Source organism: Rana temporaria, chromosome 4 (genome assembly GCF_905171775.1).
Source record: "Rana temporaria chromosome 4, aRanTem1.1, whole genome shotgun sequence".
NCBI classification, from domain to species: Eukaryota; Metazoa; Chordata; class Amphibia; order Anura; family Ranidae; genus Rana; species Rana temporaria.
Genome location: NC_053492.1, coordinates 436,451,762 through 436,478,140, shown reverse-complemented (window position 1 = coordinate 436,478,140; position 26,379 = coordinate 436,451,762). Strand labels below are relative to the sequence as shown.

The 26,379-nt window shown below is 46.2% G+C and overlaps 1 protein-coding gene, 1 long non-coding RNA gene and 1 pseudogene across 3 annotated transcripts in view; 1 reads left to right on the top strand and 2 right to left on the bottom strand.

The window, feature by feature from the left end:
* Positions 1–12,727, top strand: part of LOC120937914 (putative deoxyribonuclease tatdn3-A) — a 28,641-nt gene extending 15,914 nt beyond the window's left edge. Inside the window, exons 7-10 of one of the 2 annotated variants that reach the window (XM_040351465.1) lie at positions 1,824–1,879; positions 2,036–2,148; positions 9,727–9,807; positions 12,567–12,727. In XM_040351465.1, coding sequence (XP_040207399.1) covers positions 1,824–1,879; positions 2,036–2,148; positions 9,727–9,807; positions 12,567–12,710 — 394 coding nt within the window. In that variant the 3' untranslated portion in view covers positions 12,711–12,727. The remainder of the gene's footprint in view (positions 1–1,823; positions 1,880–2,035; positions 2,149–9,726; positions 9,808–12,566) is intronic. The other variant, XM_040351466.1, reaches the window with a different exon arrangement.
* A 4,305-nt stretch (positions 12,728–17,032) lies between these two features.
* Positions 17,033–24,819, bottom strand: LOC120935459. Its single transcript, XR_005748499.1, has 2 exons — positions 24,526–24,819; positions 17,033–17,213 (listed from the first exon to the last, which is right to left on the bottom strand). It is a non-coding gene; the product is annotated as an uncharacterized LOC120935459 (long non-coding RNA).
* On the bottom strand, positions 23,897–24,027 carry LOC120938723 (annotated as a pseudogene).
* Positions 24,820–26,379: the final 1,560 nt, after the last annotated feature.

The following is a 26,379-nucleotide window of genomic DNA, read 5'->3' as shown; positions in this document are numbered from 1 at the left end:
AGCTCCCCGCAACCCCCCTTATACTTATCTGAGCCCGATCTCAATCCAGAGTTGTGCATGAGAGCAGTGGCTCTCTCCCTCCTCATTGGCTCAGAGACAGCATAGGAGCTAGTATGCAACAAGAGTGCCCCCATAGAAAGTGGCTTGCTATGATAGGCACTCGGTCTGGCGGGGGGGGGAGGGATCTGGGTAACCCGAGAAGAGAAGGATCATGGCTGCAAAACCCTTGCTCAGAGCAGGTAGGTATTGAAAAAAAATGGGTTTACGATCACTTTAAAGGGATTTTATCCTGTTTTTGTATTTTTTGTTATGTCTAAAGCCCTGTACACACGGTAGGACTTTTGGCCAACCAACTTCAAAATCTGCAACTTTTCAAATTTGTCCGACCGTGTGTACGCTCCATCAGACCAACTTTTTCTGGTTTCATCCAACAAAAAGTTGGGTCTGCGAACGGACCAACTTTTCGGCAACAAAAGTCCGATGGTGCTTTGTGTGACCGTGTGTACAGCAATCCAACCAACTTTTGGACAAAGTGCAAATACGAATGCTCAAAACCAATGTTAAAAGCAAAAAACAATAGCAGAAGTTAACCAAAGGGTGGCGGTAAAGAGCAGAAAAGAGCAAAAAAAAACACATGATGTTAGGAAACTTTTAGAAAAGTTTGCAGAAAAGTCTGACTGTGTGTATGCTATGGGTGTGGCAGGACAAATCAATTAGGACAAAAATCCAAGGGAAATTTTGTTGGATGTCCTACCGTGTGTATGAGCCTTTAGGCTAACAAAAATCAAATAAATCAAATCAAAAATCACTTTTTTTTCAGCCTCTGCATACTTCATTTTTTTTTGTTGAACGTAAAATAATGAACTGATTCCACCATCCACACATATAATGGGGATGGGGCAGTGGCGGCTGGTACTCAATTTTTTCTGGGGGGGGTGCAAACAAACGAAAAAAAACAATTGCAGCCTCACTGTGCCCATCAAATGCAGCCACTGGCCCCATCAAACGCAGCCACTGTGCCATCAATTGTCACCACTGTGCTATGCCATCAAACGCAGCCACTGTGCCAATGGTCGCCACTGTGCCCTTTAATTGTCGCCACTGTGCCCTGTAATTGTCGCCACTGTGCCCTGTAATTGTCGCCACTGTGCCAATTGTCGCCACTGTGCCCTGTAATTGTCGCCACTGTGCCCTGTAATTGTCGCCACTGTGCCCTGTAATTGTCGCCACTGTGCCCTGTAATTGTCGCCACTGTGCTCTGTAATTGTCGCCACTGTGCTCTGTAATTGTCGCCACTGTGCCCTGTAAAATGCTACCCCCCCCCGCCCGGCACTTACCTTTCTGGGGTCAGCCATCCTCCTTCCACCATCCCTCGATGTCTTCTCCCACCCTCGATGACGCTTCAGCCAATCAGGTTACCGGTAGCCGACAGGAAAACTGCACGTTTGGACAGCAGTATTGCCAGTCTGGGGGGAAGGGAGTGTTAGATGGACTAGCAGATTTAAATACACAAACAAACTGAAGCCAAAACACAGTAGTTACAGCAAACTTTTTTTTATCTTTTGGGATAAAGATTTTACATCAACAAATAAAAGTTGATCATTGTAAACACCCCTGTGTGGTAAATGGTTTGTTTGAATTGATACATTTTGCAGCCTGTTGTGCTGAAAAGCAACAGACTTACTACCTGGATCACAAGGTCAAAATAAAGGAAAGAACGCCTAAAAAGGAAAACTAATGCAATTGCATCTACGAATTGGTAAGCTGCAATATAATAAATGTTTTCTTTTGGGTTTAACACTGTAACATTTTGATTTTGACAGAAATGTCCATTCTCGCTCAGCTGGAAGACAAACAATAGCGTTTCTGAAAGAACAAGGTGAGAGTTACAGACTATCGGTCATACCAGTCGTGATGTATTTCGTTATTTTACTTTTGACACAACTTAATAAATAGGTGTCAAATATATATGAAATGAAAGGTGGGAGGGAGAAGGTTGAACGTTCGTAGTGATATGTTCCTGTATACATTCCAGGTATTGAAAAGGCTTTGCTACACAATTTTGCTGGCCGCCCTTCAGCAGCCTTGGAGGGTGTGAAGGCTGGCTACTTCTTCTCCTTTCCCCCTGCAGTTACAAAAAATAATCAGGTAAGGTATTATTATAGATATTATTATAAGCACAGCTCTGGCATCAAACCATGCGCCTGCTTCGGCCAAGAATAGTATAGGATTTCCAAATCCCAAGCAACTGCATAGCCCTGTGTGACCCGCACCTAGACTGCTGACTAACACCGGTGATCAGAAGTCTCTCAGCCTATAGAAATAGCATTCTGCGGTCAGGGCCGATCCTCCCTATAGGCTCACTATGCAAGCCGCTTAGGGCCCCCGCAAAGCTGCCAAGGGCCCCCCAAATTACTAGAGGTCCCACCTGGTGAGAAGTCATTTTCGCCCCCTCACCCCGCTTCTAAACTCGCTGGCTGAGTCATTTCCGACAGCAGAACCCCCCCCCCCCCCCCACTTCTCAACTTTCTTTAACCGCCTGGGGCCCGCGCTATAGCCGAATGACGGCTACAGCACGGACCAGAAAATCCAAGTGGACGTCAATTGACGTCCGCCCCTTTTGGCGTTCCCGGCGAGCGCTCCCGAGCGCGCAGCGGGGAAACTCTGTGTTGGCCGTGTCCCTTGGACACAATCAATTACAGATCGCGGCGAACGGCCAATCAGAGTGGCCGTTTGCTATGCGATCTGTGCGGCCAATGAGAGATGATCTCAAATGTAAACATTTGAGGTCATCTCTCATTGCCGGCTCATACATAGACAGCGTCCTGTCTCTGGAGAGGAGACCGATCTGTGTCTCTTGTACATAGGGACACAGATCGGTCACCCCCCCCCCCCCACCTACAGTTAGAACACTATACAGGGAACATATTTAACCCCTTCCTCACCCCCTAGTGTTAACCCCTTCAATGCCAGTCACATTTATACAGTAATTAGTGCATATTTATAGCACTGATCGCAGTAAAAATGTGAATGGCGCCAAAAATGTGTCCGCCATAATGTCGCCGTCCCAATAAAAATTGCAGGTCGCCGCCATTACTAGCAAAAAAAAAAAAAAACAATTCTGTCCCCTATTTTGTAGGCGCCATAACTTTTGCGCAAACCACCTTATTGCGATTTTTTTTTTTTTTACCACAATTATGTAGAATACGTATCGGCCTAAACTGAGATTTTTTTTTTTTTTTTTAAATTGGGCTATTTATTATAGCAACAAGTAAAAAATATTGTATTTTTTTTCAAAATTGTCGCTCTCTTGTTTATAGCGCAAAAAATAAAAACCGCACAGGCGATCAAATACTACCGAAAGAAAGCTCTATTTGTGGGGGAAAAAGGACGTTAATTTTGTTTGGAGCCACGTCGCACGACCGCGCATTTGTCAGTTAAAGCGACGCAGTGCCATGTCATTTTGCTTAGGGCCCCAGGGAGGTCAGGATCGGCACTGTCTGCGGTCCTAATTCCTGCTATGGACACAGTTATATGGGTCTAAATGTGTCTACGATCTCCTACAGCTACAGTGGATATAAAAAGTCTACACACCCCTGTTAAAATGTCAGGTTTCTGTGATGTAAAAAAAATGAGACAAAGATAAATAATCTCAGAACTTTTTCCACCTTTAATTTGATCTATAAACTGTACAACTCAATTGAACAACATACTGAAATCTTTTAGGTGGAGGGAAGTAAAAATGTAAAAAATTAAATACCGTATTTATCGGCATATAACATGCAATTTTTTCCCCCTAAAAATAGGGGGCAAATCACAAGTGCGTGTTATACACCGATATTGTACCAAGGAGGGGGATGAGCGCCGCCGGAATTCACAGAGCCGTCATCTCCTGTTTATTCAGCTCTCACTCGGCTCTGAAGTCACACACACATTCCTGCCTCCACCACCGGCATTGGACCTGTGTTCTTTCAATCACAGGAGCGGGTCCAATGCCAATGACGGAGGCGGGACTGTGTATGTGACAGATGGGCACAGATCAGGCTGCAGATGGGCGCATATCAGGCTGCAGATGGGCACATATCAGGCTGAAGATGGGCACAGATCAGGCTGCATTGAGGCTGCAGAAGGGCACTTGTCAGGCTGCATTGATGGGCACTGACCATTGTTGTGCTTCAAAGCGGTTTATTTAAAGTGGGAGTTCATCCGATTTTTTTTTTTTAACATTAGATTGGGCCTAATTACGGGAAGCAGAATCGGGTGTTTTGTTTAAAATCAATGCAGTACTTACCGTTTTACAGATAGATGTTCTCCGCCGCTTCCGGGTATGGTCTTCGGGACTGGGCGTTCCTATTTGATTGACAGCCTTCCGACGGTCGCATACAGCGCGTCACCAGTTGCCGAACGTCGGTGCGGCTCTATACGGCGCCTGCGCACCGACGTTCGGCTACTTTCGGAAACTGGTGACGCGCTGTATGCGACGGTCGGAAGGCTGTCAATCAAATAGGAACGCCCAGTCCCGCAGCCCATACCCGGAAGTCACGGAGAACATCTATTTCTACAACGGTAAGTACTGCATTGATTTTAAACAAAACACCCGATTCTGCTTCCCGTAATTAGGCCCAATCTAGTGGTAAAAATTGATTTTTTGGGTGAACCTCCACTTTAAAAGAAACGTTTTTTTTTCTGAAACTTCCCTCTTAAAGCTGGGGTTCACCCAAAAAAAAAATTCTAACATTACATTGAGCGGAGTTGTGAGAATGACATTAGGCTGTTTTTTTTTATTTCCTTGCCATACATACCGTTTTTTTTTTTAACAGATAACCGTTTTATCTATATTTTTACTGCAGCTTCCGGGTATGTAATCTGCGGGACTGGGCGTTCCTATTCACATGCTAATTGATTGACATGCTTCCCACCGGCGCATACAGGCCGTCACGAGTTGCCGAAAGAAGCCAAACGTCGGTGCGCAGGCGCCGTATAGAGCCGACTCGCAGTCTGGCTTCTTTCGGCAACTCGTGACGCACTGTATGCGCCGGTGGAAAGCATGTCAATCAATTAGCATGTGAATTGGAACGCCCAGTCCCGCAGATTACATACCCGGAAGCCGCGGTGAAAATATAGATAAAACGGTATGTATGGCAAGGAAATAAAAAAAAACAGCCTAATGTCATTCTCACAACTCGGCTCAATGTAATGTTAGAATTTTTTTTTGGGGTGAACCCCCACTTTAAATTGAAGGTGCGTGTTATACGCCGATAAATACGGTAATATGGTTGCATAAGTGTGCACACCCTTAAACTACGGTATATACTCGAGTATAAGCCGACCCGAATATAAGCTGAGGCACCTAATTTTGACACAAAAAACTGGGAAAACGTATTGACTCGAGTATAAGCCTAGGGTGTCCATCTGCATGCCTCACTGTGCCTCACTTTGCCTCGCTGTGTCCATGTGCATGCCTCACTGTGCCCATGCCTCACTGCGCCCATGCCTTACTATGCCCATGCCTCACTATGCCCATGCCTCACTGTGTCCATGACTAGACTGACGTTTAACATGGGAGTCTATGGAAGGGGTGTCCGGTTTTGAAAAATCGCTGCCCCCCACCTGTAGGTCCCCCAGACAACAATCTTTGCACACTTGTAGAGGAGAAATGGGGCTACATGTGTGCCAAGTATCGGGTCCAGGGGACCTACGACCGGCCAGTACGGGTCCCCAAAGTCACCGAAGAAATGACCTTTAACATGGGAGTCTATGAATGAGGTGCCCGGCTTTGAAAAATCGGTGCTCCCCGGCCGTAGGTCCCCCGGACAACACACTTTGCTTGTTTGGGGTCCAGGGGACCTACGGCCGGCCGGTATCGGGTCCCCAAAGTCCGGGAGATCAGGCGCAAAAAGGTGACTCGAGTATAAGCCGAGGGGGCATTTTCAGCACAAAAAATTGCTGAAAAACTCGGCTTATACTCGAGTATATATGGTAATACATTGTCGAAGCACCTTTTGATTTTATTGCAGCACTTTTTGGGTATGAATCTATCAGCATGGCACATCTTGACTTGGCAATATTTGCCCACTTTTCTTTGCAAAGACACTCCAAATCTGTCAGATTGCGAGGGCATCTCCTGTGCACAGCCCTCTTCAGATCACCCCACAGATTTTCAATCGGATTCAGGGCTGGGCTATTCCAAAACTTCTGCTGCTGTGGCCCATCTGCTTCAAAGTTTGATGAGTTGTGTATTCAGAGATCTGCATACCTTAGTTAAAATGAGTGGTTATTTTAGTTACTGTTGCCTTTCTATCATGTCGAACCAGTCTGCCCATTCTCCTCTGACATCAACAAGGCACTTTTGTCCACGCAACTTCAACTCACTGGATGTTTTCCCTTTTTCGGACCATTCTCTGTAAATCCTAGAGATGGTTGTGCCTTAAAATCCCAGTAAATCAGCAGTTTTTGAAAAACTCAGACCAGCCCATCTGGCACAAACAACCATGCCACGTTTAAAGTCACTTAGGTGGTGACAGGAGGTCCAACAACAAACATCTATCTACCTGATCCAGATGCTCCGAGTTGTTATTTTTGCCTTTTACTATTGGGCATGTGCAAGCTGCCAGGTCTATCTGAAGTATTTTGTTAGTTGTTGCCCAGAAGTCTGTCTCTTTTACTTGGAATGTCTGGTATTACATAATTACTGTGTTGTAACATTGGAAATTTATGTCTGGAGTATCGTTGTTGGTACCTGCATTGTAATTGCACAATGTACTAACTAAAAAATTAAATAAAAATAGTGTCCACATCACATGCAAAAAAAAAAGAAAAGTGAGAATGAATTAGTGCCACCACATCCTAATGTGAATCAATGGGGTTGATTTACCAAAGTCAAATAGGCTGTGCACTTTAAAAAGTTGCTCTGGAGCCTAGTAAATGAGCAGAAGCTCTGCTGACTTCCATCACCCAATCACGTGCAAGCAAACATTTTTAAATCATTTTTTTCCTTGCACGTGATTGGGTATACTTTGCAAAGTGAAGCTTTCTCTCAATTACTAAGCTCTGGAGCAACTGCACGTGCAGGGTGCAATTTCACTATGCAAAGTACACAGTCCATTTGCCTTTAGTAAATCAACCTCAAAGTGTCCTCCTGTGATTTCCAGGGTGTGGGGATGCTATTAGGATTAAGTATAGCTTCCAACTGTCCCTGATTTCGAGGGACTGTCCCTGATATTGAACAAAGTCCCTCTTTCCTCCTCAGTTGTCCCTGATCTACATCGTTGTATATAAAATGCACTATTTATCTTTTAAAAATTGTTACCCTGGGCTAAACCTTTCATCCAATTACTAATCGCTAATTTGTACATTTCAAAAGCCAATAAAAAGAAATTGCAGTGGTTTAAAAAAAAAACACTTGTGGGTTTGACTAATTTTTTTTCTATAATTCTCCTTTAACCACTTCCCGACCGCCTCATGTAGATATACGTCAGCAGAATGGCACGGACAGGCACATCAACGTACCTATACGTCCTCTGCTTGACGTGGGTGGGGGGTCCGATCGGGACCCCCCCCCCCGCTACATGCGGCGGTCGGTAAGCCTCGGGGAGCGATCCGGGACGACGGCGCGGCTATTTGTTTATAGCCGCTCTGGCGCGATCGCTCCCCGGAGCTGAAGAACGGGGAGAGCTGTGTGTAAACACGGCTTCCCCGTGCTTCACTGTGGCGGCGTATCGATCGAGTCATCCCTTTTATAGGGGAGACTCGATCGATGACGTCAGACCTACAGCCACACCCCCCTACAGTAGTAAACACACACTAAGTGAACACTAAATGTTACAGCGCCCCCTGTGTTTAACTCCCAAACTGCAACTGTCATTTTCACAATAAAGAATGCAATTTAAATGCATTTTTTGCTGTGAAAATGACAATGGTCCCAAAAATGTGTCAAAATTGTCCGAAGTGTCCGCCATAATGTCGCAGTCACGAAAAAAATCGCTGATCGCCGCCATTACTAGTAAAAAATGAAAATGCAATAAAAACTATCCCCTATTTTGTAAACGCTATAAATTTTGCGCAAACCAACCGATAAACGATTATTGCGATTTTTTTTTACCAAAAATAGGTAGAAGAATACGTATCGGCCTAAACTGAGGGAATTTATTTTTTTATATATGTTTTTGGGGGATATTTATTATAGCAAAAAGTAAAAAATATTGCATTTTTTTCAAAATTGTCGCTCTATTTTTGTTTATAGCGCAAAAAATAAAAACCGCAGAGGTCATCAAATACCACCAAAAGAAAGCTCTATTTGTGGGGAAAAAAGGACGCCAATTTTGTTTGGGAGCCACGTCACACGACCGCGCAATTGTCTGTTAAAGCGACGCAGTCCCGAACTGTAAAAACCCCTTGGGTCTTTAGGCAGCATATTGGTCCGGGGCTTAAGTGATTAACCACTTAACCCCTGGACCATATTGCTGGTCAAAGACCAGAGCACTTTTTGCGATTCGGCACTGCGTCTCTTTAACTGACAATTGCGCGGTCGTGCGACGTGGCTCCCAAACAAAATTGGCGTCCTTTTTCCCCCACAAATAGAGCTTTCTTTTGGTGGTATTTGATCACCTCTGCGGTTTTTAGTTTTTGCGCTATAAACAAAAATAGAGCGACAAATTTGAAAAAAAAAATAATATTTTTTACTTTTTACCATAATGACTATCCCCCAAAAATATCTAAAAAAACTTTTTTTTTCCTCAGTTTAGGCCGATACGTATTCTTCTACATATTTTTCGTAAAAAAATATCGCAATAACCTTTACTGATTGGTTTGCGCAAAAGTTATAACGTTTACAAAATAGGGGGTATTTTTATGGCATTTTTATTAATATTTTTTTTTTACTAGTAATGGCGGCGATCAGCGATTTTTTTTTCGGTACTGCGACAATACGGCGGACACTTTTGACACATTTTTGGGACCATTGGCATTTTTATAGCAATCAGTGCTATAAAAATGCATTGATTACTATAAAAATGTCACTGGCAGGGAAGGGGTTAACACTAGGGGGCGGGGAAGGGGTTAAGTATGTTCCCTGGGTGTGTTCTAACTGTAGGGGGGGGTGGACTCACTAGGGGAAATGACTGATCGCTGTTCATACATTGTATGAACAGATGGTCAGGCATTTCTTCCCTAAAAGGACCGGGAGCTGTGTGTTTACACACACAGCTCCCGGTTCTCGCTCAAAACGAGCGATCGCGGGTGCCCGGCGGTAATCGCGACTGCCGGGTAAGCGTGCGGGAGTCAGGAGCCCCTAGTGGCCACTTAGAGAGCCGATGTAGAGCTACGGGCTCTCGCGCCGCGCAGGAGAGCCGACCTGCCTCCGTAGAACTGCGGCGGCTGGTCGGCATCTAGTTAAGGGGGTGTGGCAGGGGGTGTGTCCTTTGCCTACATACCTTTGCAAATAGGTGTCCCTCAGTGTCATGTCAAAAAGTTGGGAGGTGTGGTATTAATGGCATCTCCTAAACTGCATTGCGTTTTTGGTGTGAGTTGGCATGCAATTACACGCATTCCTGCACTAACGTGAACCTAGCCTTACTGTGCACATTTCTCTTTTGCCATACTTTGGTATAGAAGCCTGCTAGAGATCAGATGTGAGTAATATGGCCAGCCTTGCTGCACCTCTCAGTTTCAATTATAAGCCATGATTAATAAAAGCTACAATTGTTTCATGCTTCATTGTTTTTCCAGAGAGAGAGGCTAATAAGACAGATCCCAATGGAGAACATCTGCTTAGAAACAGATTCCCCGGCACTCGGACCAAACAGAGAGGTAAGAATAAACAGACAGCATGATAAGCGAGAGACAAAATTGCCCATCTAGTGTACACAAATGTCAGATAAAGTCATGGCTAAAAATATATTTACCCCAAGCACAATACCTCCTGTGTGCAGCAAACCCCCCCCCCCCCCCAATACTTTCCTGAGTCCCCTCTCGATCCAGCGATGTCCACGAGAATCTTGTCTTTCCAGGGACTCCCCCCTCCCGATTAATTTTTGGCAATCAAATCCAATCCTGCTGCTGTCAATCAAAGCCAATGAGCCAATCAGGAGACGGAGGGGACGAGGCCGAACCATGGCTCTGTGTGTGAATAGACACACAGGGCAAGATTCACGTAGAATCGCGGCGGCGTAACGTATCGTATATACGTTACACCGCCGCAAGTTTTCATCGCAAGTGCCTGATTCACCAAGCACTTGCAAGAAAACTTACGCCGGCGGCCTCCGGCGTAAGCCCGCGTAATTCAAAGGGGCGTGTGCCATTTAAATTAGGCGCGCTCCCGCGCTGGACCTTCTTGCGCATGCTCCGTTTTGAAATTCCCGCCGTGCTTTGCGCGAAGTAACGTAATTTTTTTGAACGGCGACGCGCGTAGCGTACTTTCGTATTCCTGGACGTCTTACGCAAGAATTTTTTTTTTTTTAAATTCGACGCGGGAACGACGGCCATACTTTAAAATGGGCTGTGTAAAGTTAGGGCAGGTAAAACGACGACTAACTTTGCGACGGGAAACTATACTAGCAACGACGTAACGAACGCGAAAAACCGTTGTGGATCGCCGTAAAACCTCATTTGCATACCCGACGCTGGAATACGACGCAAACTCCACCCAGCGGCGGCCGAGGTACTACATCCTAAGATTCGACGGTGTAAGACAATTACACCTGTCGGATCTAAGGGCTATCTATGCGTAACCGATTCTATGAATCAGTCGCATAGATTCTCTGAAACGCTGTCGTATCTCTTCTGTGAATCTGGCCCACAGAGCTTTTGCTTGCTGTATGAACACCCGGCAGGAGGAAGGGCCCATTAGTGCCAGTGTGGGGGAACTTGGTAAAGCACTTTTACTCCTCTGCTAAGCTAGTCTGGTCCCTGAAGCCTTTTCTTTCCCGTGCTCCGGTGGTCTAAGGTCCTCTGATGTCATCAAGACTGATACAGGGACCAGGAGGTAAGGACTTTCTGGGCAGTCTGCTAGAAAACATATCCAATAAAAAAATGTAAAAAATCGAATTTCTTCATAAATGTAGGCCAATCTGTATTCTGCTACATATTTTTGGTAAACAAAATCTTAATAAGCTTATATTGATTGGTTTGTGCAAGATTTTTATCGTCTAGAAACGATGGCATATGTACTGGAATTTTTTTATTTTGCTTTTTTATACTAGTAATGGCGGCGATCGGCGACTTATAGTTGGACTGCAATATTGTGGCAGACAGTCTGACACTAAGGCCTTGTTCAGACGACCGAACATGTCCGATGAAAACGGTCCGCGGACCGTTTTCATCGGACATGTCTGCTGGGAGGTTTTGGTCTGCTGTGTGTACACACCATCAGACCAAAATCCCCGTGGACAGAGAACGCGGTGACGTAGAAGACACCGACGTTCTCTGACACGGAAGTTCAATGCTTCCACGCATGCGTCGAATCAATTCGACGCATGCGCGGGATTTTGGGCCGCTGGTTATACGTCATAACCAGCGGACATGTCCGATGAGTCATACTAACCATCAGACATGTCCGACGGACATGGTTCCAGCGGACAAGTTTCTTAGCATGCTAAGAAACTTTTGTCCGCTGGAAACCTGTCCGCTAGGCCGTACACACGGTCGGACATGTCCGCGGAAACTGGTCCGCACACTAGTTTCAGCGGACATGTTCGGTCGTGTGTACGAGGCCTAACTGACACTTTTGACAATTTATGCCTGGGAACCAATGACACTGACACTAATACCGTGATCAGTGCTAAAAATATGCACTATCACTGTACTAATGATACTGGCTGGGTGGGGGGTTAAACATCTAGAGCAATTAAAGGGTTAAATGTATGCCTAACCAGTGTTTTTGTATACTGGATTGGATTTTTTTTCCCTGCTTTGCAAAAACGTGTGAGGCCCCTACACACGACCGAGTTTCTCGGCAGAATTCAGCCAGAAACTTGGTCGGAGCTGGATTCTGCCGAGAAACTCGGTCGTGTGTACACTTTTCAGCGAGGAAGCTGATGAGGAACTCGTCGGGCCGAAAAGAGAACATGTTCTCTATTTTCTCGTTGTTCAATGAGGAAAGTCGGCCCGCCGAGCTCCTCGGCGGCTTCCACACAGAACTCGACGAGGAACTCGATGTGTTTTGCACGTCGAGTTCCTCGGACGTGTGTACGGGGCCTTAGAGATTGTAATCCTTCCATACACTATCCACAACTTAAATAATCGAGCATCAAATGTGCCAACTTAACTGATGTTTCCAGAATACCTTAAAGGGGTTGTAAAAGGTACAATTTTTTTCCTAAATAGCTTCCTTTACCTTAGTGCAGTCCTCCTTCACTTACCTCATCCTTCCATTTTGCTTTTAAATGTCCTTATTTCTTCTGAGAAACCCTCACTTCCTGTTCTTCTGTCTGTAACTCCACACAGTAATGCGAGGCTTTCTTCCTGGTGTGCAGAAAGCCTCTTGAGGGGGAGGCTTTCATCTGGCTTTTTATCACTGTATGGTATGACTGAAGTTCCATAGATCACACTGTCCTTTGTGTTTTCTCCAGGAAAGAAATGTCCCATGGAATATTCACATCTCCTGTGAATATATTGCTCAAGTTAAAGGTCTTTCTCCGGAGGTGGTTTGCGAGGCAACAGCACAGAACGCCCTGCGGCTCTTCCATAAAATCAATTACAGGTTGAATAAATAAAGTTTCGTCAAATCTCAGTCTTCATATTTATTTGTAACATCTAGGTCACTTTTTTTTAGGTTGCCAGGGGTTCCTTCAGCAATGAGCAATTCCTGCCTCTGACATAAGTAACCACTATCAACAATGATCTTTTTAGCTATCTGTAATGGGGGGAGGGGGGGTTATTCTCAATGACCACAAAAAGGTTGGGAAAGGCTGATCTAGGTACAACGCTCTCCAGGGAGGAGGCTCTGATGGTAGGAGACACTTGATTGGGAGCATATTATGTTAGACCCTAAATACGGGTGTAATGGGTTCCTAAATTTGAACCTAGCCTTTATTATAATGGGGGCATTTACACTGGCCACTGGCACCCCCAACCACCCATCTGGTGCCACCCATGGATAATGCTAATGTGCATGGGGTGATTAGGTGGAATCTAATCATGACATCATTGTTTACTACTGTGTGTGATCTGTGATTGGTCACCAATGATCACATGGTACCTGGGCCAATCACGACACCATGTACCATGTGATAGCTGTGGGCTGATCCCAGCATCACAATAGTATACAATGAGTCATGAATGAAAGCCATTCATGTAATTTCAAATGATTCCTGTTACAGTGATCATCTCTGTAACAAGCAATCACAGGGGGTTATTTATGAAAGGCAAATCCATTTTGCACTACAAGTTCAAACTGCACTTAAAATTGCACTGGAAGTGCAGTCACTGTAAATCGGAGGGGTAGATCTGAAATGAGGGGAAGCTCTGCTGATTTTATCATCCAATCATGTGCAAGCTAAAATGCTGTTTTTTTATTTTCCTTGCATGTCCCCCTCAGATTTACAGTGACTGCACTTCCAAGTGCACTTTAAGTGCAATTTCAAGTGCACTTTGCACTTGTAGTTTGCATTTGTAGTGCAAACTGGATTTGCCTTTAGTAAATAACCCCCACTGTGTCACTGAACTACACTGATGAAAGTATGTTAGCACCCAGAGTATGGCAATATTCGGCTTCTTGGTGGATGGACCTTGATGCCAGGCAGCCGCATATCTGCATAGTAAATAATAAACAAACCTGTGCCGAGAGGGAACGTTACCCAAACTCGCTCATACATGTCTTTATGGACCTTGCTTTGTGCACTGGTGTGCAGTCATGCTGGAACAGGAAGGGGCCGTCCCCAAACTGTTCCCACAAAGTTGGGAGCATGAAATTGTCCAAAATGTCTTGGTATGCTGACCCTTCACTAGAACTAAGGCCCCTTTCACACTGGGGCGGTGGAGGCGTCGATGGTATTTATTTTAAATTTTTACTGGGTTTGGAACTAAGGGGCCAAATCCAACCCCTGAAAAACAACCCAACACCATAATTCCTCCTCCACCAAATGATTTGGACCAGTGCACAAAGCAAGGTGCATAAAGACATGGGGGCAGATCCACAAAGAGAGTACGCCGGCATATCTACTGATACGCCGGCGTACTTTCAAATTTCCCGCGTCGTATCTTTAGTTTGAATCCTCAAACCAAGATACGACGGCATCTGGGTTAGATCCGACAGGCGTACAGCTTCCTACGCCTTCGGATCTTAGATGCAATACTTCAGCGTCCGCTGGGTGGAGTTCTTGTCGTTTTCCGCGTCGAGTATGCAAATGAGCTATTTCCGACGATCCACGAACGTACGAGCGGCCGTCGCATTCTCTTATGTCGTCTCTAGTCGACTTTTTCCGGCGTATAGTTAAAGCTGCTGTTTTGCGGCTTATAGTTAGACTTGGCATGTTAAGTATGGCCGTCGTTCCCGCGTTTAATTTGATTTTTTTTTTTCGTTTGCTTAAGTCGTCCGTGAATCGCGGGATGGACGTAATTTCCTACCAAGTCAAAACAATGACGTCCTTGCGACATCATTTCGCGCAATGCACCGCGGGAAATTTAGGGACGGCGCATGCGCAGTTCGTTCGGCGCGGGGACGCGCTTCATTTAAATGAAACACGCCCCCTACCCGCCCAATTTGAAGTCCACGCCCTTACGCCGCGAGAGAGATAGAGAGATAGACTACGCCGCCGTAACTTACGGCGCAAATTCTTTGTGGATTCAAAGCTGCCAAAAGTAAGTTACAGCGGCGTAGCGTATCTCACATATCTCACATATCTAATTGTATGTGGATCTGCCCCTAAGACTGGAATGCCATTTAATTTCATGTGCGTGTAAAGGCAGGCGTCCCAATACTTTTGACAAAATGGTGTGTCAACCTCATGGACAACATCTAAATACAACACTCAACTCAACACTTACAATCATTTCAGGCTACCTAGGCCCAGTCATAACTGCGTCATTGTAAATTTAGTGATATTAAAGTGGCCAATGTCTGCAAATATATTGTCAGTTTCATGTTATTTGTGTTCTTTTATCTGCTGTGTAACATGGCCAGGAAGAGACTAATTATAGCATCCAATTTTAGTTGTGTTACAATTCCATTTCCTCCTATTCTGATCTGTTGTGGCTACAAAGTCTTCACCTGCAGCGTTTCAAAACAAACCGCCCATTATTCTTCCTGCTGCTTTTTAGTTTTACACATCTTTACTAGAGGAAATATACGCCTGAAATACAGCAATACAGAGACACCTATTCCCATTGGGCCATATTCTCAAACAAGTTACGCCGGTGTATCTACTGATACACCGGCGTAAATCGAATTTCCCGTCGGCATATCATTGTTTTGTATTCACAAAACAAGATACGCCAGATTTAGGCTAGGATCCGACTAGTGTAAATCACTTACACCGTCGGATCCTAAATGTAATTCGCCGCCGGCCGCTAGATGGCGTTTACGTTCAGGTCTCATTTGTTTATGCAAATGAGCCTGATACGCCGATTCCCGAACGAAATTGGGTCACGTAACCGTCGCTTACGTCGTTTGCGTAAGCGTAAGGTTACCCCTGCTATATGAGGGGTAACCTTACGCCAGTCCCACGTATGACATGTTAAGTATGGCGTCGGGTCCGCGTCGTGTTTTCCCGTCAGGTACGTCGTTTTACTAAGTCGTTCTTGAATACGACTTTACGTCAGTGACGCACACGTCGGCGTCATTGACGTTTTCCGTTGAGAACTGGAGCATGCGCACTGGGCTATTTTAAGCCCGGCGCATGCGCAGTTCGAATGGCACGGGGGCGCACTTAATTTAAATACAGGCCGCCCCCTTGGGAATTACGCGGGGATACGCCGGGCCAATTACACTGCGCCGCCCCAAACTACGGAGCAAGTGTTTGGGGAATACGGCACTTGCTCCTGTAAGTTGGGGCGGCGTAGTGTAAATGGCTTACGCTACGCCCGCCTCAAATCTACGAGAATATGGCCCCCTGTTCTTAGAACCTGCAGACATACAATCATATTTTTACCTAGTAACGGGACCTGACTGTTCTGATATAATGATGCTTTGAGAGTAGTCTTGTGTCTGAGTGGACAGGTTAGGACCCTGTGCAGGCCAATCAGATTCCTCCACCCCAAATTTTCTCATCCACGTCTTTATGGGCCTTGCTTTTTTAAAAAAAAAAATTCTTTGTGTATGACGTCCGGGAATACGTCACGCACGTCGCCGTTCAAAAAACACGTTGGGGAGCCGTAATATCGCGCAAAGCACGGTGGGAATTTTCCAAACGGAGCATGTGCAGAATGTTCGGCGCGGGAACGCGCCTAATTTAAATAGTACACGCCCCATTTGAATTAGGCGGGCTTGCGTCGGACGGCTTTACGCTACGCCGCTGAAAGTTTACACGCAAGTGCTTTGTGAATCAAGCACTTGCGCTGAAAACTTGCGGCGGTGTAAAGTAAACGGGATACGTTACGCCGCCACAGTTATATGTGAATCTGGCCCATAGTGTATATAACAGTTACATCTATACCTGGTTGGCACCATTGGCTTGAGTACAGAATGAATTTGGGCTCTGTTTATAAAGTCTAGCTGTGTGCTTTGCAAATGAGCTCTGCTTGCTTTAGGACTTTTAAGCAAGCAGAACACAATTCACAAAAAAAAATAAAAAATCAGACAGAAGAGAGCCAGGTAATGTAACCTGTGAAAGTCATGTGACCAGCCTTTCCACCAATGGACTTCACTTTGTAGAGAGAACTCTGCGTTACACCATGGGCTCCACAGCTCAGCCAGCATATGATGAATGGAATGTAAAATGCAGGCCACGACGTAGAGTAACACCGCAGTGTCCAGTGAGCAGCAATTTCTGCTCTGTAGCATAAACAGTCCCCTTCGTGCCATGAAATTCTTTGTTCAGTTATGCATAAGTCCATCAGTATTGCTGACCCAGTGAGTGATTGAAATAAAACCAACAAAGGACACAAATCGGCTTTATTGTGCATGAGCGAAAATAAAAGGGGAATTAGCTGAGAGCCAAGTGATGAGAATGGGAAGATCTCCAAGGAGGATATCACAGATGTTGATGGCAGTGCACATTTCTCCAAACTCTCACAGGCGCCTTTTGCTTCAAATACCAGTCACACCAAATGTCCCTTGCCTGCAAATAAACAGATATAACGTTTTTTCTTTATCGTACATCACGGGACACAGAGGAGCCATAGTAATTACTATGTGGGCCACCTTCAAGTGATGGACACCCAAGACAGCAAGTCCCCCTCCCTATATAACCCCTCCCATACCAGTAGTACCTCAGTTTTTTTGCCAGTGTCTAATGTGTTGGTCACGGGCAGGGATGGACTGGCCATTGGGACTACAGGGAGTTTCCCGGTGGGCCGATGGCTCAGTGGGCCGGCTTCAGTGACAGCGGACCGCCACCCCCCTCCGCTCCTCTGTCTCTCCCTTCCCACAACGCTCACCTGGGGGGGGAACAAAGAAGCAGGAGGAGGACCAGAGTAGCAGGGGGGACGACAGGGGGAGCATGGGGGAGGGGACAGACAGCTGACTCAACAGCTATGGCCTGGGATTTTCTCACTTCTGCCTAATCTTGTCCCATAAGGGGGGGCACCAAACCGATTCTTTGCCCCGGGTGAAAAAATGTCTAGCTTCCCCACTGGTACTGCCTATAAGAGTACCATTACCAGCCGTTCTACTCTAATAAAGTAGAACAGCTAGTGAAGGGGGAGAGGGGGCTTGGGTGGCCGGAGGGGTAGTGGGAGTTGTCCGGCCGCCATGGGAGAGACTTGTCAAACTGGGCCAATCTGGATGAAGTCCAGGGCCAAATTTGTGTCCCAGTCCAGCCCTGGTCACGAGTGAAGAAGTGCTAAAGAAAAGCTCCTTATAGGGTCAAGGGGCTATGCTACCGGATCCATTCAAGGGGCCATGAAGAGGCCAAGGTGAATGGTACCCGGGCCTCGTGGAAGAAGAGCGAGGTTTTGCCTGTAATTCTTCTCTTGGAGACCTGGACCCTGGGATCCAGTACTTTGGTCTTTCAACCGAATACCAGAAGTTTTTTTAGCAGGGTGCTATACAGGTCCAGGAAAGAGGACCCCATTTTTTCTGTAAGGCTATTACTTCGACAATAATGACAATAAATGGCAGATGATTGGCTTGGGTATGTAGTTGTTATCAGGGCCAAAATGCAGTCCTTTACTGGATGAATATACTTCTTTGATTCCAAAAAGCTTTTTTTTTTTTTAATCTTTTCCCTATGTATGCAATAAAAAAATCAACACTGAAATAAAAGGAAATGAAGAAAGCACATCAGCCTAGTGCATTATCACAAGACATTTTTATTGAATAAAAATTGCAATGTGAATATGTGAGGAGAAAGGGGGCGCTACAGGTAATAAAATACCGAAATAAACAAGAGTAAATCCAGATAAATTATTAAATAATTAATAATCAGCAAACAGTAATTAATCATAAATGGTGATAATAATAGTAATATCTCCCAATTGGGAGTTTACACTGTAATGGACATTATTACTATTATTATCACCATTTATGATTAATTACTGTTTGCTGATTATTAATTATTTAATAATTTATCTGGATTTACTCTTGTTTATTTAGGTATTTTATTACCTGTAGCGCCCCCTTTCTCCTCACATATTCACATTGTTACAGTTTACTGCAATTTTGGGGAGCTACTCAGGTTTTAATTGATTTATTATTCACTTATTATTTATTTAGTTGACGTGAGATTTTACCCCCCAAAAATTCCAATGTACTCACAATGACACGAGATAGAATGCATGTAACCTAATCTAGTCCCAAGGCTGAATACTTGTCCATCTACAGGGGTGTACTATAGCTTACACATCTCGAGGGCTATGCCCTCTTCTTCAGAACTCTGAAAAAGAGGGCATAGCCCTCGAAATGCATAAGCTATGCCCCTGTGGATGGACACATATTCAGCGTTGGGATTGGATTAGGTTACATGCATCTATCTTGTACCATTGTGAGTACATTAGAATTTGGTTTTGTTCAATAAATGAGTCATGTGATAATGCACTAGGCCGGTGCAACTTCTTCTTTTGCTTTTATTTTAGTATTGTTTTCCCTGATCTAAAGTGGGCAGCAAGGCTGGTTTGGTGAGTGGCATTGAGGTTACAGTGGTGGTGTCCTTTCTCTTTTTGGCAAGAATGACTAGGATGCTTTGGCCTTCAAGTGGACCCACTTTCTTGAGGGTCGCTCTTACAAGTAGCGCTAGCAAGAGGGTTTTGCAGGGCTTAGGCTTTTCATGCTCCCTTTGGGCAATAAGTTAAACTCCTGTCATTTAATAGGTAACATCAAAAGCCTTCACAGACCACTAAAGATCTGAGATATGACAACAGAATGACAGAGGTGCCTTTTAGTACAATGAAAGGATGGTTCTTACTTTTACCTACATAGGAGTCGAAATTCCATGTACAATGTTGTCTTAGAATGCAAGGAGGCTCCACATAGATCAATTTGAAGACCACAGATTGCCTTCACATCATGTTATTAGCTTAGAAACATTTCAGGACATGTTCACTTTAACCGGCTTCCATCTTTGGCAAAATCCCTGTTCTACTGTTGCTTACATTACTGGGTGGACATCCAGTGGAACAGTGGTTCTCAACCTCAGACTTCAAGTACCCCCATCGATCCATGTTTTCAGGTTTTTCTTTACTTTGCACATATGCTTTAAAGTGGTTGTAAACCCTTAAAAAAAAAAACTCCAATACAAAGGCACAGGGCTTTTTTTCAGGTGGAACTTGGTGGAACTCAGTTCCACCACCTCTGGGTCAGACCCTTTGGTGCCCGCTCACCACAATCACTTGAAAACACAGAAGTCGGGTTTCTGTGTTTACAAGTGACAGCTCTGCACTCGGTGTACTGAAATTCTGGTATTTAATGCCCTTTAAGGCCCTCCTACTATTTGATGTGATTTGGAGGGTGTGTGTAGGGGGAGGGGTTTTGTGGGGTCGTGGTTAAGTTCCAGCACCTATTGTTTGAGAAAAAAAGCCCTGCAAAGGCATAATGAGCTAGTATGCTACGCATACTAGCTCATTATGTATTACTTACCTCAGATCGCAGGCGTCCTCGACCCCCCCCCCCTCCGGCCGCGGCCATCTCTCCCGGAGCTTACTTCCAGGTATCGCGGCTCCGGCGACATCACTCCCGTGCATGCACATGGGAGCCGCCGGTAACAGCACATCTAACTGAAACAACGGCGCGACGTCCCATTGCTTCAGTGCGCATGTGCCGATCACTTCGGCACATGCAGACACAGGGGGATATCTCCTAAACCGTGCAGGTTTAGGAGATATCCAGGGTAGCTACAGGTAAGCCTTAATATAGGCTTACCTGTAGCATAAACTTGTTAAAATGGGTTTACAACCACTTTAACCACTTCCCGCCCGGCCTATGGCCGATTTACGTCCGGGAAGTGGTTTTGAAATCCTGACTGGACGTCCATGGACGTCCTGCAGGATTTCATGCCGCGCGCCCGTGGGGGCGCGCAGCGCAGCTATCGGTGATGCGGGGTGTCAGTCTGACACCCTGCATCTCCGATCTCGGTAAAGAGCCTCCGGCGGAGGCTCTTTACCACGTGATCAGCCGTGTCCAATCACGGCTGATCACGATGTAAACAGGAAGAGCCGTTGATGTCTATTCCTCACTCGCGTCTCACAGACGCGAGTAAAGGAGAGCCGATCGGCAGCTCTCCTGACAGGGGGCGTTCGCGCTGATTGTTTATCAGCGCAGCCCCCCCCTCGGATCGCCACAGTGGACCACCAGGGAAGCCCACCCTGGACCACCAGGGAAGGGCAAAAAAAAAAAAAAAATGCCGAAAAAAAAACAAAAAAAAAAGACTGAAAAAACAAAAAAAAAGCATTAAAAAAAAAAAAAGATGCCAATCAGTGCCCACATATGGGCAAAGCAAAGGGGGTGGAGTCAGGGGTGGGGCCAGGGGGGCGGAAAAATTAGGTTTTGCCTAGGGTGTCAAAAATCCTTGCACCAGCCTTGTGCATAAGCAGCATGCTGTTGTGAGATAGAGGGGAGGAGAGTGATTCATATGCTCCTCCATATCGGTAAGCCCAAGGCTTTTTACTTTGATTCTGCAGTGGGAAAGCAAAGCAAACATTAAAGCGGAGTTCCACCCAAAAGTGGAACTTCCGCTCGTACTCCCCCCCCCCCTCCGATGCCATGTTTGCCACCTTTTGGGGGGGACAAGAGACCTGTCTTTCACAGGTATCCTGTTCCCACTTCCTGGAGCCTCAGGCCGCGGGTATTGACATCACCTCCCGGGCTCCCTCCTCCTTCCCCGGCCGCTGGGCCAGTAGGAGAGAGGAGCGGAGCCTCGCGCATGCGCAGTAGGTTTCCCGGTGTGAAGATGTAAGGCTTCACTGCCGGGTTCCCTTACTCGCAACGGAGGCGGCAGCACCCGACAGCTGCTGGAAACATCAGCTGCGTTGCCTACATCGCTGGACTCCAGGACAGTCTCCGATTATTAAAAGTCAGCAGCTGCAGTATGTGCAGCTGCTGGCTTTTAATCTTTGCAGCGGTGGGCAGACCTCTGCCTTAAGCACCTGTTGCTTGTTTGGCAGGGTTTTCTATAAAGCTGTCAGAGAGGGAATCTTCCATGTTACTAGATGGAAGGACTTTACACACTTGGCAAATTCACCCCAACCCTATAGTGGCATTCACGCTGCTATCTAGACCTGCAGTTTTCTGACTGCTATGGAATTACATTACATAAAGTCTTCCATTCTGGGAGAATGAAGGGTTAATAGGGAGTGAACATTGGCCTATCTAGAACCAGCCATCTAGAAGTTTTTTGTCATGACTGGACATCAACAAGCTGAATTACGATCGGATTTTCCAACAACAACGGTCCGACAGACATGTTTTATCGGAGAATCCGACCGTCTGTATGCTCCATCGGACAATTGTTGTCGGAATTTCTGACAACAAATGTTGGCTGTGCATGCTCTCAAATTTTCCGACATCAAATGTGTTCCGTCGGATCATCCGATCGTGTGTGCACAAATCCGTCGGACTAAAATCCAAAGTACAAACACGCATGCACGGAACCAATGCTAACCATCAGACAACAATAGCAGAAGTTGCCCAAAGGGTGACGGTAAAGAGCTTAAAAACTATGTGGTCTGGTGAATGTTGGCTGAAAATGTTCTGCCGTGTGTATGCGTACCAAGTTCACGGCCAACGCCCTTCGGACCAAAATCCACGGAAATGTCCGATGGAAGTCTGATCGTGTGTATGAGGCTTGATGTTCCCTAGTCTACTGTATGGCATGTCATTTCCCTTGCTCTAAAGTAAATGAAGAATCCATCAGATACCTTAGTACTCGCCATTGGTCCAGGCAAGTGGATGGAAACTCTGTTGTAGGTACCTCAATGGTCTCTCCATGAGATGAAAAGGAATCTGGTAGGTGATTACCGTATTTTCCGGCGTATAAGACGACTGGGCGTATAAGACGACCCCCTAATTTTCCAGGAAAAAATTTGGTTTTGGGATATACTCACTGTATAAGACTACCCCCTTCCTTCTAGTCTGTCTGGAAGCTGAGGGGGAGCCAGAACCGCTGACAGAAACAGGCTTTTTCAAATCTCACTGCACTGTGCCATTACATTACATTCCTCACTGTGCCATTACATTGCATGCCCTCACTGTGCCATCACTTGCCCCCACTGTGCCATCACTTGCCCCTCACTGTGCCATCACTTGCCCCTCACTGTGCCATCACTTGCCCCTCACTTTTTTTTCTGTTGAAAAGCCTGTGGCGTGCAAAACACAACCCAAAAACTCCACCCGATGCAGGGAAAAATGTGCACACACATAAAGAGTGACATCACAAAAAACTGCGACGGGTGCATACGTCAGTGGTCCTCCGAAAAGGACCCGTCTCTGATCCCCCGGGGCGTTAGGCTCCTGACAGGGACTAGAGTTACTGTGGTCCATACAGCCGAAGCCATATGGACCCATCTTGGTCCAAGCAGCCGAAGCCACAAGGACCCAACATCCTCGGAGGGACTGCCGAAACAGAACCGTCCTCGGTGAGGCTCCCCCGAAGGGAGACCCCATGAGAGCCGGTGAACCTAACCAGAAGGCCGAGTCCACCAACTCCCAAGACTTTCAGAGACCGGCCCGAGGACCAGCACCCTACTCGCCACACATAAAGTGCAAGCACCAACAAAAAGAGTGACAAACAAAACAGAACACGGGTAAAAATAATAAAAGAAAGTGGGGAAAAGGAAGATGGGAGAGTGAGGAAAGTGACCAATGTGAAATACATTGGCCGGCCCTCCGGCCAGGATAAAAATTCCACTGGTCCTAGCCAAAAGGCCCGGCCCAAGCGGCAGGTGTGAAAAGTGTGTTGTGGAGATCAGTGACCTGAAGGTGCCACACGATGAGTGCCCCTCAAACACTCGTGCAATGTATGGCACCCCGGGACTGCCACTCCAGGGGCACAATCTCCACTGGCTTTTCAACGGTCCCTAGCCCCCGGTCCGGACCGGCAGCACCCTTCCCAGCCAGGAAGGTGGGAGAAGAGGTCGGGGAGAGCCTACTGACGCAGACTCTACCCACAACCCCTAACTCTCCCACCTAATCACATTCTGGAAGTACTACCCGCTCCTTCCCGGTTAAAGGAGAAGCAAAGGTTCCCTCCAGAACAACTGACTGGGGCAGATACCACCAAATCCAGGCCAACGGCCAGGGACCCGGCCTCTTGGCTTCGACCTCATGCCTCTCTGTCCACATCAGAAGGCTTTCACCTCCACACCAACAGGCTTAGCGTCCGCCGACTGCCATCCCTTTCCCCCTGCCACAGGGTACCGGGGACAGTCAGCTTAGCACCACCTATTGGCAACTGATAAGAACAGATACTACACTTGATATTAGCCAAAAGGCCGAGAAGCGATGCCCCTCACTGTGCCATCACTTGCCCCTCACTGTGCCATCACTTGCCCCTCTCTGTGCCATCACTTGCCCCCGCTGTGCCTGAACTTGCCCCCCAGTGCAATCACTGCAAACACTCACTTTTTTGCAGGCGGTGACAGTCTCCGTGCTGCGAGCGCGAGCGTCAATGATTTGAAAGCCGCGCCTTCTCCTCAGACTGTCCTGTGTTCCGCCTATCACGGACGTCTTCTCATCTCGTCCGAGGATGAGAAGGCATCTGTGATAGGAGGAACACAGAACAGAGGCGCTGCTGGGAAGATTTGTGTTCCGCCTATCACAGGACACTCTGAGGAGAAGGAGCGTCTTTTAAATCATTGACGCTCGCAGCACGGAGACCGTACCCGGCGTATAAGACGACCCCCGACTTTGGATGCATGTTTTTGCATCCAGAAAGTCGTCTTATACGCCGGTAATCCCTTTAGCATTGAGCCCAAACTAAAATGAGTTTTGTGTGGACTTACCAGCATCAGCAAAGTGCCTTTTCTCCCTGTGTCTAGGGGTTACAACAGCCCAGGAGCATCTTGATTCATAGCATGGCGGCGGCTGATCATTCAGGACACTTCGCAAATGGTGGGGGAAATGTTTTCTCTCGGCTCTGCACCAGTACTGTGTGGGGTGTCTCTCCACCATACACCAGCTCTCCCGCTCCTCATAGATCGCCTGTAATTTCTTTGCTTCTTCAGACATTGGGACCAAATTTCTCGTCTCACTGATGTGATAATAAGTCTAGTGTTACTGAGCGCTGGCCTGTGTGGACAATGAGTCTCATTACCATGACAGTGAAACATAAGTCCTGACCATAGCAACTGCTTCTACTGGTATAAACGAATGTGATGGGAACGCAACAATTAAACCAGAATGTCCAGAATAGGTAGGATTACATATTAGCATCAAATATACAGCAATATCAATTGAAAGAAAAAAACGTCAAAGCCGAACTGCAGACAAATGTAATGCCGCGTACACACGATCATTTTTCAGCATGAAAGAAAACTTTGGGCTAGATTCAGCATTGATTTACTCGGCGTATCTATAGATACGCCGCGTAAATTCAAAGCTGCGCCGGCGTATCTTCTTTCTGTATTCAGAAAGCAAGATACGTTGAAATTAGGCTAAGATCCGACTGGCGTAAGTCTCTTACGCCGCCGTATCTTAGGGTGCATATTTACGCTGGCCGCTAGGTGGCGCTTCCGTCGTTTTCGGCGTAGAATATGCAAATGACCTAGATACGCCGATTCACAAACGTACGTGCGCCCGGCGGAATTTTTTTACGTTGTTTGCGTAAGGCTTTTTTTTTCCGGCGTAACGTTGCTCATGCTTCTATGAGGCATACGCAATGTTAAGTATGTACGCCGTTCCCGCGTCAAATTTTTAATTTTTTACGTCGTTTGCTTAAGTCGTTCGCGAATAGGGCTGGACGTAATTTACGTTCACGCCGAAACCAATACGTCCTTGCAGCGTACTTTGGAGCAATGCACACTGGGATATGTACACGGACGGAAATCACGTCGGGTCACCACCCATTTACATAAAACACGCCCCCTCATACTCATTTGAATTAGACGCGCTTACGCCGGCCCCATTTACGCTACGCCGCCGTAACTTAGGAGGCAAGTGCTTTGTGAATACAGCACTTGCCTCTCTGATTTACGGCGGCGTAGCGTAAATACGATACGCTACGCCGCCATAACAATGCGCCCGGCTACCTGAATCTAGCCCTTTGTTTTTCAGCATGTCTAAAAAAACGACGTTTTCCCAACTTCATCATTAAAACGACGTTGCCCACACACCATTGTTTTTAAAAAATTATCTAGCAAAGCGCAGTGACGTACAACACGTATGACGGCACTTTAAAGGGGAAGTTCCATTCGCCTTTGGGCTGCTTTTAGCTGATTCCGTGTTAGTAAAAGACGATTCGCGCTTTTTTGTCTGTTACAGCGTGATGAATGTGCTTACTCCATTACGAACGCTAGTTTTACCAGAACGATCGCTCCCGTCTCATAACTTGCTTCTGAGCATGCAGGTTTTTTTCATCGTTTTAGCCCACACACGACCATTTTTTACAACCCGAAAAACGACATTGTTTAAACGTTTTTTTACGTTTTTCAGAATCTCAAAAACGATGCGCAGCCCACACACAATCATTTTAAATGACGTTTTTTAAAAACAACTTTTTTTTTTCATGCTGAAAAATGATCGTGTGTACGCGGCATAAAAGTCACAATTTAATGCAGTTCTGTAGTCATTAACCACTTAAGGACCGCCTAACGCCGATATACGTCGGCAGAATGGCACGGCTGGGCATAATCACGTAC